At 45.1% G+C, this 21121-nt stretch overlaps 1 protein-coding gene across 3 annotated transcripts in view; it reads right to left on the minus strand.

Moving 5' to 3' along the window:
- LOC141085647 (sulfotransferase 2B1-like) overlaps window positions 1-21121 on the minus strand; it is a 276977-nt gene that overhangs the window by 38957 nt on the left and 216899 nt on the right. For all 3 annotated transcript variants that reach the window (XM_073571191.1, XM_073571193.1, XM_073571192.1), the window contains 2 exons: window positions 5548-5674; window positions 5372-5466 (listed from right to left, as the gene is read on the minus strand). In XM_073571191.1, coding sequence (XP_073427292.1) covers window positions 5372-5466; window positions 5548-5674 — 222 coding nt within the window. The remainder of the gene's footprint in view (window positions 1-5371; window positions 5467-5547; window positions 5675-21121) is intronic.

The following is a 21121-nucleotide window of genomic DNA, read 5'->3' on the forward strand; positions in this document are numbered from 1 at the left end:
CCTAGTTCAGTACGTAGAGGCCACCAAAGGATGTAGGAAGGAAAGCTCTCTCTTTGTGTGTTTCCAGGGACCTCGGAAGGGACTCAAAGCATCTAAGAGTACCCTGGCAAGGTGGATAAGGGATGCGATTGCCCTGGCCTATTCATCCAGCGGGAATACCATCTCGGGGAATGGTTAAGAGCCCATTCCACAAGAGCAATGGTGACCTCATGGGCTGAGAAATCTGATGTATCGATAGAACAGTTCTGTAAGGTGGCCACCTGGTCATCACCCTCAACCTTTTTCAGACACTATTGATTAGATCTAGCTTCTATGTCTGACCTGACCTTCAGGAGAAGGGTCCTTCAAGCTGTGGTCCCTCCCTAAGCTACCCATCTCTGAAATTCTCTCTGTGGTGCTGTCATGGGTGAGAGAGAATAACTTAGTTACTTACCAATAACGGTGTTTCTCGGAACCCATGACAGCACCCGCTTATTCCCCCCCTTTACATGTGTGATGAGCACGTTTTACTGTTCGTAGAGTGATTTCGTTTAGGCACGGTGCTTCTTAATAATAAGACATGTTATAATGTTATTTATATATTTCTGCAGTTAAATAACCTGGAGACCCTCTGATGCTCTGTAACCAACTGGGGGGGCGGAGGAGAGGTGCCGCCCTTTTAATCTGTAGGTTCTTGTCCCTACAGGGATCCCCTCTCTCCGTGGTGCTGTCATGGGTTCCGAGAAACACCGTTATCGGTAAGTAACTAAGTTATTCTATGTGTATATATCTATTCTATCTATTCTATTCTAACCTGTCACGCTGTGATTTTACTGAATGCTGCACATGAATTGCCGGCTTTTATTCTATCTTTTACCGAATGTTACCGTCTTTTTCCGGTTTTAAGAAAAATGCTTGTGTTACTGATGACAAATCCGAATGGACCATATTCATGCCGAATTTATTTTTGGTAATAGTTTTCCAAACATATTAGCTCATCTCTAATCTGGACTTTCCTCTGGCCTTTGTTCAGTGGTGTCCTTCTTTTCAAAAGTGCACAAAACTGTGGCTGACAGCACTTTTATGCAATCCTAAAAAGACGAACACCCCCGGATCACAAATCAGATGGCGTTCACAGTGCCTATGTCTGCCTCATTATCGGGAATCTTCCTCCAGGGGTTCCATATGAATCATGTATTTCAGAGATTTACACGGAAGCCCTGCTGCAAGCGCTTAGCGCAGAGTGAAGAATAAATGTGAGCCTAGCTTTACTGCGGTCTTTGGGTAGCAGAATGAAAAAATTCCGGTTAAGGTATTGGTTTTACTTATTTTTCCTTGTGCCGTATAAGTGACTAGGTGACTTTAATCTTCCTGTCGGTGCGATTACAGTGCTACCAGATTTATATGAGGTTTTTAGGTTTGGCTGCTCTCACACATTGAAAAACTAAAATAATTTTTGCATCACCATATTTTGAGAGCTATAACTTTTACATATTTTGACCCACATGTGAGGGTTTTTTTTTTTGTGGGACGAGTTGACATTTTTATTTGTACTATTTTCAGGCACATGACATTTTTTGATCGCTTTCTTTTCCGATTTTTGGGAGGCAGAATGAACAAAAGCCAGCAATTCAGGATTTTTTTGGGTGGTTAGGGGGTTATGCCATTCTGTGTGTGGTAAATTTGAAAAGGCAGTTTTATTCTTCGGGTCAGTACAATTACATCGATACTACATTTATATAGTTTTTTATGTTTTGGCACTTTTACACAATAAAAACAATTTTATAGAAAAATAATTATTTTTGCATCGCTTTATTCTGAGAGCTATAACTTTTTTATTTTTCCGCTGATGGAGCTGTGGCTTGCTTTTTACAGGACAAGATGACGTTTTCAGCAGTACCATGCTTATTTATATCCATTTTTTTATCACATTTTTATTCCACTTTTTGTTAAGTATGATGATAAAGCATTTTTTTTGCCTTGATTTTTATTTATTTCTTTTTATGGTATTCACTAAAGGGGTGAACTAGTGGGACAGTTTTGTAAGTTGGGTTGTTGCAGAGGCGACAATACCAAATATGTGTACTTTTATTGTTTTCAAATTTTTTTCCATACAAATATGTATTTATGGATACAATATATTTAGATTTTTGTATTATTATTTTAGATTTAAAAAAATATTTTTACAATTATTAAAAAAAAGTAACTTTTTAACTTTGTCCCACTATAGGACCCAAATTTTTTGCGGGCTGATTGCTTGTATAGCATGGAGATGCAGCAGCATCCTGCTCTGCACTGACAGATAAAGTTGCTGATCATGCACTGCGCATGATCAAGCAACTTTCCTAGCTCTGGTGACCCGGATGTCGTCATGACGACTTTGGATCACCATGGCAACGATCAGGACCCCGCATCATGCTGCGGGGTCTCTGATTCAAAGGCAGAGGGGCAGTCATCCCTCTGCCAGCTCCCAGAATGCTGCAATCACATTCGATCATAGCATTAGGAGGTGAAATTTCAGAGAGAGGCTATTAGTGTAGGGTGTCAGCTGTCAAAATTAGCTGACACCCAGTGGCGATAGCAATCACAATGACGTAATAATCCATCCCTGGTCAAATAGGCCCGGGACACAGGGATGTATTATTACGACCAATGTCATAAAGGGGTTAATATGCTTGTTTTTTTACATAATATACATTTATATCAAACCACACTGTTTGAAAGGAGTCTCCCATGACTATTGATCACAGTAAGACAGCCGTCAGACTATGGCTTTTTTGCTTAGCTGGCGCCAAAGACTTAAAATGCAGAAAACCATAGGCATGTAAAGAAAACCTGTTAGCATAATCTGTAATGTTATGTAAAGACATGGCTGTACTGGTACTGTAATTCCAATTGAATTTATAGTTTTGGAGAATATGCAAATATCTTCAGAGAACAAGAGGACTAGAACTCTAGTGCCAACTATAAGAAGAAGCAATCCTTGAAGTCAATGTCAACCCTTGTCAAGCCTTGTTACATGACCTAGGATAAAAGCCATAACCAGAATCTCAGTTTTCAGACACTGTGTTTCAGAGTACTGGCCCTCATCAGTGCAAAGTGTGAGATCTGGTTTGGCTGTGTAAAAGGCTTCTGGACAGGATCCACAGGGTATCATTTCTCTTTGTGGAGAGTGACATGTCAAGCATGTTGAGATGACGAAACTTTCAAGCTGCAATGCTCCTCTGGGAAATATGCAAATTGTCTCTTTGCTAATTTCCCAGAGGAGCATTGCAGCTTGAAAGTCTTCTCATCGCAGCATGTTTGACATGTCACTCTCCACAAGGAGAAACAATACCCCTTGAATCCCAACTTTTGTTGAAGAAATATGCTTTGTTTTTCTTCTTTAATCACCATTAGAAATGCTCTGCTAAATAGGTTTTGGTGCAAAGGGCCAGACTGAACACTGGATCTTCTCCTTCCTTCCTGTCTGTGATTCCTTGGCTTCTCCACTTATCCTTTTCAATGACCTCCCTTCTCTGTTTGAAACACCACTTCAGAAAGAGGAAGCAAGCAAAGGCGCCAGAGAATCCGGCAGTGAGGAGAACATCCAGTGCACAGTCCTGTCCCTGTACAACAAAATCTAATTAGCAGAAAAATTCAAATGGTGATTAAAGGGAACCTGTCACCCCCTCCAGGCGATTTTAAGTAAAACAGCCACCTATCGCGCCTGCGTGGATGCGCGGCCTGAGATCCCGCCCCGTAGTCGCTTATGATTTAATCACACTGCGGGGCTGGGAATCTTGGCATGAGAGCCGTAGATAACTACTGCGCATGCCCAAGATTCCCAACCCCACAGTGTGAATAAATCATAAGCAACTGCTGGGCGGGATCTCTGGCCGCGCGATAGGAAGGCCAGGAAGTCATGAGAGAAGATGGGCAGCGGTCACTGCGCATGCCCCAGAATACATACTACAGCACAGGCACCAAAATTTGAAAAGAAAAATGAAGAGGCAGAGCAAACAACGCCGGAAAACATGAGTGATGGATGGGAGGCATCTCTGTAAGATGGGGAAAGACCTGCCCCCTGTCAAATATCAGGTATGTCTGACCAATTTTAAAAAAGATTATTTCTGCGGTGGAAGGTACTCTAAATAAAAGAGCCACCTTGACAGAATGCAGCATTAGTGCTGTACAAGGTGGCTGTTTTGCTTAAAATCGCCTGGAGGGGTTGACAGGTTCCCTTTAAAGAAGAAAGTGGATTTCTTCACTAAAGATATTAATATAATCAGTATTACTGCACTATTAGGCCTATTTCACACATCCGTTTTTTGGCATCAGTCAAAATACGCCAATTTCCGAAAAAATGGATCCGCCAAAAAAGAGGCGGGTCCTTTTTTCCCCCCATAGACTTACATTAGTGGCAGATCTTGACTGACGGTCGTCCGTCACACCCGCTTTTTGACGGATCCGCCAACTTTTTTCGGTCTCTCGGGCGGATGGGACGGACATTGCAACGTTTTTTTGACTTGACGGACTGCTATTTTTAATTGCGCCTGCATGGAAGCTCTGCTCCAGGATCACTTTTAACCCTCAATTGCCGTTCCGGGACAGGAAAAAAAAATTCTCTCTCTCTCTCTCTCTCCTTATTCCAGACACTGTTCCTTTAAAATGCTACCTTACATGGATCCGTCAAAACAACGGTCCGGTGCCACCCGTTTTTTTTTCAATCCGCCTAAGGATCCATTTTCCGCAATTTTGACGGATTTCGACTGAGCAGAAAAACGGATGTGTGAAACAGGCCTTAGGCTGTGTGCACACGCTGCGGATTTTGCTGCGGTTCCGCAGCGGTTTTGGCCGCTGCGGACCCGCAGCAGTTTCTGCTGCGGTGTACAGTACCATGATTCCCTGTGGGAATCAAAAACCGCAGTGCAGACGGTGCGGAATTTTCCGCGCGGATTATCTGCGGTTTTCAATCCGCAGAAAGAATTGACATGTCAATTCTTTCTGCGGATTCTCCTGCGGTTTGCCATCTCCTCCATTGAGGAGATGAAAAACCGCAGGGCAAAACCGCAGAGCAATCCGCAGGTAAAACCGCAGGTCTTTTGACCTGCGGTTTCACCTGCGGATTGTACAAAATCCGCGCGGATGAATCCGCACCTTTTCCGCAGCGTGTGCACACAGCCTTACAGCCATGTATTTACTTTACATTACAAAATTGTGCTAAGAGGTTCTATTTAATCACACATTTGGATGATATAACATCCATTCTACTGATGTTTTGGTTTTGCAAAGGTGAAATTTAAATCTATTAAATGTTTAAACTTTTTAATGAGGTTTATTTCTATACTTAAAATTGATATTCATAAGATTGTTTCCTCTACATATCAATAATGTCATATTAAAGATTTACCTTCTTAAGATCCTCATAGGTCTGAAACATAAAGTTATCTTTTCCCAACAATCCCATCCATCCCTTGACGTGATTAAACCAAGATCCATATGGCACTGCAATGGATATCATATGACAGTGGAGAATATGCTGATAACTGACAATTTTATAAGTTTACATTACTTTTAATTACTTACTATTTTCAGTTAAGAATCCTTTTAGAAAACTATCCATATTTTCTGGATCTTTGTAGTATGTACTCATTATTGAAAAATAATAAAGGGACACGGCGACATCTTTAGGATCTCTGATTGTATATATGATCTAAAACAAACATTTCAAAAACAATAAAAAATTAATATTGCAATATGATTGTTTATACAAGTTTATGTATGACTACTTACTTTTAAGATGTATTTCCTCTATGGGATTTTTTTCAAAATGGTGTCAAAACTATATTAATCCAGCACAGAGGGTTAGAGTTGTCAGGTGATATAGTAATACATCTTGATAATAATAACTGGCTTCCATATAATCTATTATGATGTTTTTCCTAATACGGAACCAAAACGCTACACTGGATCACCACAGTTTAACCCCTTAGTGACGGAGCCAATTTGCAGCTTAATGACCAGGCCAATTTTTACAATTCTGACCACTGTCAATTTATGAGATTATAACTCTGGAACGCATTAACGGATTCTGCTGATTCTGAGACAATTTTTTCGTAACATAATTTACATCATGATAGTGGTAAAATTTCTTTGATAAGACATGTTTTTATTTCTGAAAAAATGGAAACATGGAGAAAATTTTTTAAATTTTGCAATTTTCTAAATTTTATTTTTATGCCCTTAAATCAGAGAGATATGTTCCAAAAATCCAAAATAAATAACATTTCCCACATGTCTACTTTACATCAGCACAATTTTGGAAGCAAAATTTTTTTTGTTAGGAAGTTATAAGGGTTAAAATTGACCAGCGATTTCTCATTTTTCCAACAAAATTTACAAAACCATTTTTTTAGGGATCACCTCACATTTGAAGTCACTTTGAGAGGTCAATATGACACAAAATACCCAAAAGTGACATCATTCTAAAAACTGCACACCTCTAGGTGCTCAAAACCACATTCAAAAAGTTTATTAACCCTTTACACGCTTCACAGGAACTGAAGCAATGTGGAAGGAAAAAATTAACATTTAACTTTTTTTTTACAAACTTTTTACTTTAGAACCATTTTTTTTTATTTTCACAATGTAAAAAGAGAAAATTAACCACAAAATATGTTGTGCAATTTCTTCTGAATACGGCAATACCCCATATGTAGGGCTAAACCACTGTTTGGGTGCATAGTAGGGCTTGGAATGGAAGGCGCGCCATTTGACTTTTTCAATGCAGAGTTGGCTGGAATTGAGATCAGACGCCATGTTGGAGAGCCCCTGATATGCCTAAACAGTGGAAACCCCCAACAAGTGACACCATTTTGGAAACTAGACCCCTTAAGGAGCTTATCTAGATGTGTGGTGAGCACTTTGAACCTCTAAGTACTTCACAGAAGTTTATAAGGTAGAGCTGTGAAAATAAAAAATCATGTTTTTTCCGCAAAAGTGATATTTTCGCCCACAAATTTTTATTTTCCCAAGGGTAACAGGAGAAATTAGACCCCAAAAGTTGTTGTGCAATTTGTCCTGCATACTCAGATACCCCATATGTGGGAGTAAACCACTGTTTAGGCACACGGCACAGCTAAGAAGGGAAGGAGCGCCGTTTGACTTTTTCAATGCAGAATTGGCTGGAATTGAGATTGGATGCCATGTTGCATTTGTAGAGCCTCTGATATGCCTGATCAGTGGAAACCCCCAACAAGTGACACCATTTTGGAAACTAGACCCCTAAAGGAGCTTATTTAGTGTGTGGTGAGCACGTTGAACCCCCAAGTGCTATTTTTTATTTTCACAAGGCTAACAGGAGAAATTGGACCACAAAAGTTGTTGTAAAATTTGTCCTGAGTACACTGATACCCCACATGTAGGGGGAACCACTGTTTGGGAGCATGGGAGAGCTCGGAAGGGAAAGAGCGCCATTTTGGCATGCAGACTTTGATGGAATGTTTTGCGGGCGTCATGTTGCATTTGCAGAGCCCCTGATGTGCCCACACAGTAGAAACCCCCCAACAAGCGACCCCATTTTGGAAACTAGACCCCCCAAGGAGCTTATTTAGATGTGTGGTGAGCACTTTGAACCCCCAAGTGCTTCACAGAGGTTTATAACGCAGAGCTGTGAAAATAAAAAATAATTTTTTTTCCACAAAAATGATTTTTTTAGCCCCCATTTTTTTATTTTCCCAAGGGTAACAGGAGAAATTAGACCCCCAAAGTTGGTGTGCAATTTGCCCTGAGTACGCTGATGCCCCATATGTTGGGGTAAACCACTGTTAGGGCACACGTCGGTGCTCAGAAGAGAGAGAGCACTATTTGACTTTTTGAACACAAAATTGGCTGGAATCAACGGTTGCGCCATGTCGTGTTTGGAGACCACCTGATGTGCCTAAATAGTGGAAACCACTCAATTCTAGCTCCAACCCTAAACCCAACACACCTCTAACACTATTCCCAACCCTGACCCCAACCCTAATCCCTAATCCTAACCCTAATCCCAAACCTAACCCTAATTCCAATCCTAACCCGAACCCTAATGGAAAAATGAAAATAAATATATTTTCTTTATTTCTTTATTTTTCCCTACCCATGGGAGTGATAAAGGGGGGTTTATTTACTATTTTTTTTTATTTTGATCACTGTGATAGGGTCTATCACACTGACCAAAATGAACCAATAGGAAAAACCTTCCTACTGTTGCCGGGTACCGGCCAGCAGATCTCGGCGGGTGCACTGCGCTTGCGCCCTCCATTTTCTTCCCGGAAGAAGATGGCGGCGCCCATGGAGGGGAAGCACGTGGGCCAAGGACCACCAACTTTGTTTTATTGCAGTCGACGTTATATGGTTAAAGGGAATCTGTCACCCCATTTTTGCTCTATGAGCTGCTGCCACCACCTTCAGGGGCTTATCTGCAGCATTCTGTAATGCTGTAGATAAGCCCCAATGTAACCTGAAAGATAAGAAAAATGAGTTAGATTATACTCACCCGGGGGTACGGTCCGATGGGTGTCGCGGTCCGGCGCCTCCCAACTTCTAGCGATGATGCCCTCCTTCTTACTTCTGCCTTGGCTCCTGCGCATGCCTACTTTATCTGCCCTGTTGAGGGCAGAGTAAAGTACTGCAGTGCGCAGGCGCCGGACCTCGCTGACCTTTCGCGGCGCCTGAGCACTGCAGTACTTTACTCTGCCCTCAATAGGGCAGATAAAGTACTCCTGCGCAGGAGCCGCGGCAGAAGTAAGAAGGAGGACGTCATCACTAGAAGATGGGAGGCGCTGGACCGGACTGTGACACCCAGCACACTCGACTGCGCACCCCGGTGAGTATAATCTAACTTATTTTTCTTATCTCTCAGGTTACATCGGGGGCTTATCTACAGAATTACAGAATGCTGCAGATGAGCCCCTGATGGCGGTGGTTGCAGCTCATAGAGCAAAAATGGGGTGATAGATTCCCTTTAATAATGGTGATTGCAAAAGTGGGGTCGGTAAAAATCGACCTGAATTATGTTCTCTGGGGTCTCGGCTACCCCCAGCAACTGAGACTCTGGAGAAAATCCGACTCTGGGGCGCACTATACACTTTCTCCACAGCGCTGTGAATTCACGGCGCTGTGGTTTAAGTACCCTTAACTACCACCGTTAAAAGGCGTATCGGCAGTCGTTAAGGGGTTAAAAAAGAACAAAACAGGAACTGGCGCCAATTATAAAAAAGATAGTTGAGTTGTGATATGATGCACAACTTTAGGCCGGTGTCACACTACCGTAGAATACGAACAAGTACTATGCAAGAAAACATTGCATAGCACTCGTTCCAATGTTAATCTATGGGGCAGCTCACATCACTGTATTTTTCTCGGGCGTATTCTATGTGTGTGTAAAATTGCAGCATGCTGCGCTTTTACACGTATATCGGTTGATTGTCGCCAATGTAAGCCTAGGGGTGTGAGAAAAAAAATCGGACACCACACAGATCATGTGAGTGCTGTCCGATGTTTATGCACCGGTGTCCTTTGAAAAGCCGGCAATTCATGTACTGCATACAGTAAAAAAGTTAGAATAGAATAGATATACAGTGTGCACGGAAAGTATTCAGACCCCTTTAAATTTTTCACTCTGTTTCATTGCAGCCATTTAGTAAATTCAAAAAAGTTCATTTTTTTCTCATTAATGTGCACTCTGCACCCTCATCTTAACAGAAATGTAGAAATTTTGCAAATTTATTAAAAAAGAATAACTGAATTATCACATGGTCATAAGTATTCAGACCCTTTGCTCAGACACTCATATTTAAATCACATGCTGTCCATTTCCTTGTGATCCTCCTTGAGGGTATGTGCACACATTGCGGATTCCAGTGCGGATTTTTGTTTACAGAATCCGCATCTCTTGGCAGAAAACGCAGGTGCATTTTTTATGCGTTTTTGATGCCGTTTTTCGTGCATTTTTTACATGCGGATGTGTATGCATTTTTGTAAGCTAAATTAAGATATGTTATTTAACAAAAAAAAGATTTGTGATGTCATTTTTGCCCAACTGCCTCTTTTACATTTGTCCAACCCACACTCCATTACACACGGATAGACAGATAGACAGATGATGAAAGATAGATCTATTCTATATCTATGTATCTATCCCATATCTATCTATCTATCTATAGATATATCCATAGATATTTCCATAGATATATCCATAGATATTTCCATAGTTATATCTATAGATATTTCCATAGATATATCTAGATATATCCACAGATATTTCCATAGATATATCTATAGATATTTCCATAGATATATCCATAGATATTTCCATAGATATGTCTATAGATATTTCCATAGATATTTCCATAGATACTGTATATCCATATCCATGTTTATTAATGAACAGTATGTTTAATTAAAAAAAAATGGCATGGGCTCCCGCACAATTTTATGTGCCAGAGGGGAAAAGCCGATGGCCGGGGGCCAATATTTGTAGACTGGGAAGGGGGTAATACCCATGTCCCCTTCCCAGGCTATGAAAATCAGCCCGCAGCTGTCTGCATAGCCTTTACTGGCTATTAGTGTTGAGCGATACCATCCGATATCGTGAAATATCGGATCGGATTGGATCGGACCGATACCCAAAAAGTATCAGATATCGCCGATTCCGATACCGGAAACCAATGCAAGTCAATGGGATAGAAATATCGGAATTAATAAAAAACCCTTACTTTCCTTGTAGGTTAATTCTACATGAAGAAAAACAACTAAGAATAATGTAGAATGTATTGGGGGAGGTGGAGGAGACATTAAAGGCATAGAGGTTTAACACAATCGAATGGAATAGCAGGAATAAAAATTTTTTTTAAAGACGTTCGGAGTTACAAAGATATTGACTATGTTAACCTTTTTTATATTTTGTCAGATATGTATGTTTCACTACTTCCATGCTCTTCACCTTCTTTTTTACTTCTCCCACACTTTCTCCTTCATGATCCTCAGCAGCAGCAGCATCTTTTTCATCTTCTTCACCTTATTCATCTTCTTCTTCACCTTCTTCCTATTATTCTTTTTTTTACATTCTTCATATTCTTCTTATTCAACTATTATTATTCTTCATATTCTACTTCTTCATCTTCTTCCTATTCTTTTTCTTCATCATATTCTTATTTGTGACAGTCATTCCTTTAGTTGTTATCTATAAAAGTTTGAAGATTACACCTTCCGTTCTGCCTGTCACAAAAGATTTACAACAGGATTTGTCGGCGATCAGTTTGGCCTGCAGCAGCAGGTATTTTCCTGGGGCACCACGAGGAGGAACGGACTCACCCCCATACACTGCTTATCTTCTGCTTATAATTTAGGTAATATCTTTTGCTCTGATTTTTAGTCTTATGCTTAATGTTCTTCTGCTTTTTGTTCTTCTGCTTCTTGTTCTTATTCTTGGTCTTCTGTCTCTTGTTGTTCTGTATCTTGGTGGCTGTCTTCATGTTCTTTGTCCTCTTGGTCATCTTCTTCAGGGTCATCTTTTTGGTCTTCTTCGGGGTGGTCTTCCGGGTCGTCGTCTTCAAGGTCATCGCTTTCGTGGTCGCCGTCGTCTTCTTCGGGGTGGTCTTCAGGGTCATCGTCTTCAGGGTAGTCGTCAGGGAGATCCAGAGTGATAACCAAAAGCTTGAACTTGGAAATGTAGCAGAAGGTACAAGAAGGCTGAGGAACTGCAGAGAACCAGCTGACGGTACTGGAACCAGGATGGGTAGCAGAAGGAAAAATAGCCAATGGCACTACCGAAGACCAGCTGATGGTGCTGGAACCCAGAGTGGCAGCAGAAGGAACAAGAGCCAATGGCACTACTGAAGACCAGCTGATGGTGCTGGAACCTGGTTACTAAGCTGGAGGTACCTGTGCTAGAAAGCACTACCAAGGACAAACAGACGTTGCTGGAACTCGGATACCGAGAAGGAGGCATCTAAGCCAAAGGCACTGACGAGAACCAGCTGACAGTGCTGGAACCCGGATGGGTAGCAGAAGCTGCAAGAGCCAATGGAACTAGCGAGGACCAGCTGACGGTGCTGGAACTCAGAGGGGCAGCAGAAGGAACAAGAGCCAATGGCACTACCGAGGACCAGCTGATGGTGCTGGAACCTGGTTACTAAGCAGGAGGTACCTGTGCTAGAAAGCACTACCAAGGACCAGCAGACGTTGCTGGAACTCGGATACCGAGAAGGAGGCACCTAAGCCAAAGGCACTGCCGAGAACCAGCTGACGGTGTTGGAACCCAGATGGGTAGCAGAAGCTGCAAGAGCCAATGGAACTAGCGAGGACCAGCTGATGGTGCTGGAACCCGGAGGGGCAGCATAAGGAACAAGAGCCAATGGCACAACTGTGGACCAGCTGACGGTGCTGGAACCTGGTTACTAAGCAGGAGGTACCTGTGCTAGAAAGCACTACCAAGGACCAGCAGACGTTGCTGGAACTCGGATACCGAGAAGGATGCACCTAAGCCAAAGACACTGCCGAGAACCAGCAGACGGTACTGGAACCCGGATGGGTAGCAGAAGGTACACATGAAAAACAAAGTTGCAAGGCCGCGAGCCGGCCGCAGTAACTGAAACCCACAGTCCTACAGGGGGTGCTTGTCCTATTGGCACTACGGAACCAGCCTTTGTTGCCAGATCCCGCAGCCCACATAGGAAGCCCATAAACTGCAGGCACCATAGACTCGGCTAACCCGACCGCAACACGACAGGACAACGTATTGGTGGCAAAGTGACGTTGACACTACCCGGAAACAGCAGGCGTGCTGGAACCAGGCTGGGCAGGAGGGAGTACCAGTGCCAAAGACACTGCCGAGAACCAGCTGACGGTGCTAGAACCCGGAGGGGCAGCAGAAGGAACAAGAGCCAATAGTACTACCGAGGACCAGCTGACGGTGCTGGAACCCAGTTACTAAGCAGGAGGTACCTGTGCTAGAAAACACTACCAAGGACCAGCAGACATTGCTGGAACTCGGATACTGAGAAGGAGGCACCTAAGCCAAAGGCACTGCCGAGAACCAGCTGACAGTGCTGGAACCCGGATGGGTAGCAGAAGCTGCAAGAGCCAATGGAACTAGCGAGGACCAGCTGACGGTGCTGGAACCCGGATGGGTAGCAGAAGGTACCCATGAAAAACAAAGTTGCAAGGCCGCGAACCGGCCGCAGTTACCAAAATCCACAGTCCTACAGGGGGTGCTTGTCCTATTGGCACTACGGAACCAGCCTTTGTTGCCAGATCCTGCAGCCCACATAGGAAGCCCATAAACTGCAGGCACCATAGACTCTGCTAACCCGACCACAACACGACAGGACAACGTATTGGTGGCAAAGAGACATTAACACTATCCGGAAACAGCAGGCGTGCTGGAACCAGGCTGGGCAGGAGGGAGTACCTGTGCCAAAGACAATGCCGGGAAACAGCTGACAGTGCTGGAACCCAGGGAAAATGCTACAAACAGAGTGGAGACAGAGGCCTAATTGGAGCAAGTTTAAAATCTGTAGTTGTGTGAGGAGAGAGCAGGAGAAATTGCAGGACACACAGCTGGGGATCAGATGACATTTCTGAACCCCAATAACACTGGAGAATATGTTGACTGTGCAGACAGCACTTCTGAGCAGCAACTGGCGATGTTGGAGCCCAGGGTCAATCAGGGTGTAGGCTGAGGCCTAATTTCATCAAGTTTAATATCTGTTGTAGACTACTACTGATTTTAAACATGCTCCAATTAGGCCTCTGGCTCCACTCTCTCTCTAGTAGTTACCCTGGCCTCCAACACCTGTGCCAAAGACAATGCCGGGAAACAGCTGACAGTGCTGGAACCCAGGGAAAATGCTACAAACAGAGTGGAGACAGAGGCCTAATTGGAGCAAGTTTAAAATCTGTAGTTGTGTGATTGAGGACAGAGCAGGAGAAATTGCCGGACACACAGCTGGGGATCAGATGACATTTCTGAACCTCAGTAACACAGGAACAAGTGTTGATTGTGCAGACGGCATTTCTGAGCAGCAACTGGCGGTGTTGGAGGCCAGGGTAAATACTAGAGACAGATTGGAGCCAGAGGCCTAATAGGAGCAAGGTTGAAATCAGTTGTAGTGTGAATGTGGAGGCAGCAGTAGACATTGCCGGACACACAGCAGGGGAGCAGGTGGCGTTACTGAACCCACTAACACAGGAGCTAGTGTTTTTCTCTGTGCAGACGGCACGTCTGAGCAGCAACTGGCAGTGTTGGAGCCCAGGTTCAATCAGGGTTTAGGCTGAGGCCTAATTGGAGCAAGTTTTATATCTGATGTAGTTTGAATGTGGAGGCAGCAGGAGACTTTGCCAGACACACAGCAGGGGAGCAGCTGGTGTTACTGAACCCCACTAACACTGGAGAATGTGTTTTTCTCTGTGCAGACGGCACTTCTGAGCAGCAACTCGCAGTGTTGGAGCCCAGGGTCAATCATGGAGTAGGCTGAGGCCTACTTGGAGCAAGTTTTATATCTGATGTAGTTTGAATGTGGAGGCAGCAGGAGACTTTGCTGGACACACAGCAGGGGAGCAGCTGGCGTTACTGAACCCCGCTAAAGCCCCCATTACACACTGCGATATCGCTAGCAATATCGCTGTAAAGTCACCGATTTTGTGACGTTGCAGCGATATTGCTAGCGATATCGCTATGTCTGATACTTACCTCTGACCGGCTCCCCCGCTGGTTATCGCTGATCGCGCGAGAAGCAGCTGGACCATTTCTCGTCGGTCACTTCCTGCTGTGACGACGAGCGCCGCGTGGAGCCTGGCGGGAGGATGCAGGATCGCCTCGTCTGACAGGTAAGTAGTGATCCCCATCCCCAGCGATGTCGCTGGTGAGATCTGCCTGAGTGGCAGCTCATTAGCGACCACCTAGCGATGCACCAGCGATTCTGACCGCGTCATATCGCTGGTCGGGATCGCTGGTCCATCGCTAGGTGTGACGGTACCCTTACACTGGAGAATGTGTTTTTCTCTGTGCAGACGGCACTTCTGAGCAGCATTTGGCAGTGTTGGAGCACAGGGTCAATCATGGAGTAGGCTGAGGCCTACTTGGAGCAAGTGTAAAATCTGATGTAGTTTAAATGTGGAGGGAGCAGGAGGTATTGCCGGACACACAGCAGGGGAGCAGCTGGCGTTACTGAACCCCACTAACACAGGAGCTAGTGTTTTTCTCTGTGCAGATGGCACTTCTGAGCAACAACTGGTGGTGTTGGAGCCCAGGGTCAATCATGGAGTAGGCTGAGGCCTACTTGGAGCAAGTGAAAAAATCTGATGTAGTTTGAATGTGGAGGGAGCAGGAGGTATTGCCGTACACACAGCAGGGGAGCAGCTGGCGTTACTGAACCCCACTAACACTGGAGAATGTGTTTTTCTCTGTGCAGATGGCACTTCTGAGCATCAATTGGCGGTGTTGGAGCCCAGGTTCAAGCAGGGTTTAGGCTGAGGCCTAATTGGAGCAAGTTTTATATCTGATGTAGTTTGAATGTGGAGGCAGCAGGAGACTTTGCCGGACACACAGCAGGGGAGCAGCTGGCGTTACTGAACCCCACTAACACAGGAGCTAGTGTTTTTCTCTGTGCAGATGGCACTTCTGAGCAACAACTGGCGGTGTTGGAGACCAGGGTCAATCATGGAGTAGGCTGAGGCCTACTTGGAGAAAGTGTAAAATCTGATGTAGTTTGAATGTGGAGGCAGCAGGAGACTTTGCCGGACACACAGCAGGGGAGCAGCTGGGGCTACTGAACACCACTGACACAGGAGCTAGTGTTTTTCTCTGTGCAGACGGCACTTCTGAGCAACAACTGGCAGTGTTGGAGCCCAGGGATTACAGTTCAGGTGGTAGAAACATGAACACAAAAGGAGACCTGGATACTGTTGCCAACCAATTATTTATTCTGGAAGAGGACTGGCAAATTCCGGCGAGATCCAGGCCTTGTTCATTTTCAGAAAAGTAAACTGGTCAACGTTATCGGAGGATATTCGTGTGCGACGGTCTGTTAGTACACCACCTGTGGCACTAAAGACGCATTCCGATAATACACTAGCAGCAGGGCAAGCCAGCACCTCCAATGCATACTGGCTAAGCTCTGGCCATGTATCCAGCTTAGAGACCCAAAACTTGAAGGGGAAGAGCCGTCTGGGAGTACACTGACAGGGCAAGACATGTAGCCTGTCACCATTTGATGGAAACGTTGCCTCCTGCTGACTGGAGCCGTCTGTGATGGTGTAGACATTTGTGGCGAGCACACAAAACTTTGCCACATTTGGGCCATACTGGTCTTGTCTTGTGCTGAGGCGCTGCTTCTGCTCCCTCTTTGTGCAGAGCTTCCTCCAATGCCTCGACGCACTGAGCTGCTTTGTAAAGCACTAGCAGCACTGCTCTCGGGTGGAATGGAGAACATGATGGAATGCACCAGTGTGTCTTGGTACTCCCGCATTTTATGCTCCCGGTTCAACGGTGTTATGAGGCTTTGTAAGTTGTCCCGGTAGCGAGGATCTAGGAGGGTGTACACCCAATAATCAGCCGTGTTGAGAATGTGGGCGATGCGGCGGTCGTTTCTCAGGCACTGCAGCAGGAACTCAACCATGTGCTGCAGACTCCCAACTGCCCAAGAAACGCTGTCCCCTGCTTGAGGCATCATCTCTGCCTGCTCTGCATCACCCCACCCTCACTCTACATACTGACTACTAGAGCATTGTGTACCTCCCTCCTCTGGAGAGATGTCTTCCTCCTCCATTGACTCCTCCTCATTCTCCTCACAAAGTGTCCCCTGCCTAGGCCTTTGTGAGGAACCACATTGTGCAGACTGTCCAGAAGCAGATGGCATTTGTGACTCCTCATCCTCCACCTCTTCCAAAACCTCCTCCCTTAGTGCTTGCAGTGTTTTTTGAAGCGGGCAGATAGGGGGGACAGTCATGCTCACTAGTGCATCATCTGCACTCGCCATCCGCGTGGAATCATCGAAGGCACGCAAAACGTGGCAGATGTCCTTCATATAGGCACACTCAGTGGTGCTGAAGTTTGACCGGCGCACAGTGCGACTTGTTTGCGCCTGATGCAGCTGGTACTCCATTACTGTTGCCTGCTGCAAACACAAATGCTCCAACATACGTAACGTTGAATTCCACCTGGTGGGTAGGTCACATATGATGCGTTGTTCCGGAAGGCGGAATCGGCGCTACAGAGCTGCAATGCGCGATCATGCCATGCTGGAATGCCGCAAGTGAGCGCACTCTATGCAGACCTTGTGCAGCAGTGCATCAAGATCCGGATAGTCCCTCAGAAAGCTCTGCATGACCAAGTTGAGCACATGTGCCAGACATGGGATGTGAGTGAGGTTGCCTAGGCCCAGAGCTGCCACCAGATTTCGCCCATTGTCACACATTACCAAGCCTGGCTGGAGATTCGCTGGCACAAACCACACGTCGCTCTCCTGCTTGATGGCATTCCAGAGCTCCTGCGCTGTGTGGCTTCGATATCCCACAGAAATTAATTTCATTACGCCCTGTTGACATTTGGCCACGGCTGTGCTCATATCGGTCGTAACAGGCTCCTGCTGCGCTGATTCAGAGGAACTGGAGTATGAGGAGGAGTCAATGTGTACAGACTGGATTCCTGCAATCCTTGGAGCTGGCAGAACACGTACAGCACCACTCTCAAGATCTGTACCCAGCTCCACAACATTGACCCAATGGGCAGTGAGGGAAAGGTATCGTCCCTGTCCATGGTTACTGGTCCACGCATCGGTGGTCAGGTGGACCTTGCTACTGACGGCATTTAGTAGCGCATGTTTAATTTTTCCCTCCACATGCTTTTGCAGGGCAGGGACGGCTTGCCTGCTGAAATAAAAGCGGCTGGGCATGGTGTATTGTGGGACTGCCAATTCCATGAAGTTACGGAAGGTTTCAGTCTCCACCAGCCTGAATGAGAGCATTTCAAGGGCCAGTAGTTTTGCAATGCCAGCATTCAGAGCCTGTGCTTGGGGATGGTTTGCCGAGTATGGCCGCCTTTTCTCCCATGCCTGTGCTACCGATGACTGTAGAATGGCCTGGGAGTGTGAGGATGACAGGGAACGTGGTGCTGTGGGTGGAATGTCACTGGGTCTCTGGACAACAGTGCCAGAGGTTCTTCCATGGCGATCATGGGAGGAAGCTGAACCAGCTGTGTGTGAGCTGGAGGAAGAGGCTACAACACGAGCTGAAGAGGTGTTAGGTGGTGCTGTAGGTTGGTCTACGTCTTCAGTGTGTCTTTGTAACTCCACCACGTGCTTGGTCCGCACATTTTTCCACATATTTGTGGTATTCAGGTTGCTGACACTTTTCCCTCTTTTGACTTTATGATTACACAGCTTGCATTTGACAAAGCAAATGTCATCTGCAACTGTGTCAAAAAAGGACCACGCAGTGCAAGTCCTGGGAGCACCCGTTCTGGGTTTTGGAAGAGGAATGCTCCTATCGGGTGCCGAAGTGGAGGCTACAGGCAACCAAGTCTGCCCCCTCCCTCTCCCTCCTGTTTTGGCCATTTGGGGAATCTCTTCCTCAGAGCTGCTCCCATCACCTTCCTGTTCCTCACGCCATGATGGGTTAAGGACCTCATCATCTACACTCCCCTCTTCAAACACCTGCTTCTCCTGGGTAGTCTCGCCAGCACAGTACGCACCAGAAAGTGGCACCTGAGTCATCATCTGATGCGTACTGAGGTGTGCTGACCATAGGCAGCACTGGCCCAATCGCCTCTTCAGATTCAGAGGGACAACCAGTTGCACATCACTGCATACTCCCTCTTCTTCACATTCTAGAATGCTGCTTGGCTGGCCCCCTGTTTCCAAGCTAAGAGATTCAGAGAACAGAAGTAGAGATGGCTCCTGTCCAGGACTCTCTGACTGCCTGGGCAATTTGGCAGGTGGTGAAGAGACAGATGGTTGCTCTTCAGTACTCTGGCCCTGAGAGGATGAGGAAGTAATTGAAGTCGATGCGTTAGCTGCCATCCATTCGACAACGGCTTCAATTTGTTCGTCCTGCAGCAGTGGGGTACGGCGAGGTCCTACAAAGCTGTGCATAAAGGACTGTTGCCTGGTATAACTGGGGGATGCTGAGTCACTGGTGCCCGCAGCAGGCACAGAATCCCCACATCCTCTCCCTGCTGCAACTCCACACCCACGACCACGTGCCTTACTCCCTGCCTTCTTCATCTTGGTAGACTGATAAAGATAGGCAGAAAAGTACAAAGGGGGGGCTTAGTGTTCTTATTCCTGAACAGCTGCTAACAGGTATAAGAAACACTAATTTTATAAAGTGTGTGGACTACACTTTAATATGAGCTAATGTGGCTTACACAACTGTCAAGTGGAGTGTTTGGTGAACTTTATTTACATATTTTTTTCAAAAAAACAAAAAGGATGTGACCAAAGATGTGAAATCGATAGTAACACAAACTTTTTGGAGCTATTACAATGCAGGAAGGTAACCTACAATGCAATAGATGATGCTCCAAAAAATAGGCTAATACTAATCTGGCTGCGGCTGCAGGGCACAAGCCAGAAAAAAGGCTCCCATATCTACTCCTATATAGTGTTTGCAACCAACCAATGTAGATGGATACGGATGGATGCACACTAATAGGAGAATTAATGAAAAATGAGTAGCAATGAAACAAATATAAATATGTATGAGGCAGTGACGCACGCTGAGCGGCCTACAACCAGAGGTGGATGCAGGACACACTACAGCGTGAGCTGCACTCATACAGACTTTGTAGACAGCTGTGAACAGTGCTGCAAGGCAAAAGAAAGCTACAGTGATTGATAATGTAGCCTGGGTAAAGCACAATATTATATAGCAAATCGCTATCTCTAACTGTCCCTCAGAGTCTCGAACAGCAGCCTGTCCTTAACTGAATTCACAGCAGAGTGAACCCTAAATGGCAGCGGCGGCTTTTATAGTGCATCATGACATCATTTCAGCAGCCAATCACAGCCATGCCATTAGTTAACATGCCTACATACCTAACAGGATGTGCCCACACTTCTGAGGATTCCTCATTGGCTGAATCAAATCAAACTGGCTGATAGCATTATGGGAACTTCCGATTCCGATATTCGATATGCAAAAAGTATCGGAACTCAGTATTGGAATTCCGATACCGCGAATATCGGCCGATATTGGCCGCCCATGGCTACAAATACCAGCCCGCAGCCGCCCCAAAAATGGCACATCTCTAAGAAGTGCCAATTCTGGCACTTAACCCCTCTCTTCCCACTCTCGTGTAGTGGCGGGATATGGGGTAATAAGGGGTTAATGTCACTTTGCTATTGTAAGGTGACATTAAGCCCTATTAATAATGAAGAGGCGTCAATAAGACACCTATCCATTATTAATCTTATAGTTTGAAAGGGTTAAAAAAATACACACACATAAGACTAAAGTATTTTAAAGAAATAAAACACAACATGGTTTTCATATTTTTATTGCACGCCTAGATCCAAGCGACGCCCTCGGTCTCCTATAATAAAAAGTATAAAATAAACCAACCGTATACTCCCTGTCTGACGCAGTCGAATTAATAACGAGTGTCCCACGACGATTTCCCTTATAGAACAGTGACATCAGGTGATGTCACTGCTCTATAGGGCCTCCCAGTGATGAACTGACAGGAGACAATGGCTCCTGCAGTGCATCACTGAGGTTACCTGAGTTCAGGGTCTCACTTTACAGCAATGCTGCGTGAGAAATAGGGTTAGGGTTAGAGGACCTCTTTCCCAGGGGCGGAGGGATACACAGCAGAGGTTTACCTCTGTCTGTCATTTCTTCGCTGGAGCCCCTGTAGAGCAGTGACATCACCTGAGGTCACTATTCTATAGGGGAAATCGCCATGAGACACTTGTTATTAACTTAACTATGGCAGAAAGGTAAGTGTTGGTTGCTTTGTTATTTTATTTTTATTAAAGGAGATGAGGGATTTGGGGATTAGGTGATTGGTAAGCATGTAATCTATGTTATGTGTTGTATGTTACATGTATGATCTGCATGTTATACGTTGTATGTTCTGCATGTTTTATTTTTTTTACATTCAACACATTAACCTGTT

Source organism: Dendrobates tinctorius, unplaced genomic scaffold (assembly GCF_039654945.1).
Source record: "Dendrobates tinctorius isolate UK_male_01 unplaced genomic scaffold, ASM3965494v1 ptg000028l, whole genome shotgun sequence".
In the NCBI taxonomy this organism is placed as follows: Eukaryota; Metazoa; Chordata; class Amphibia; order Anura; family Dendrobatidae; genus Dendrobates; species Dendrobates tinctorius.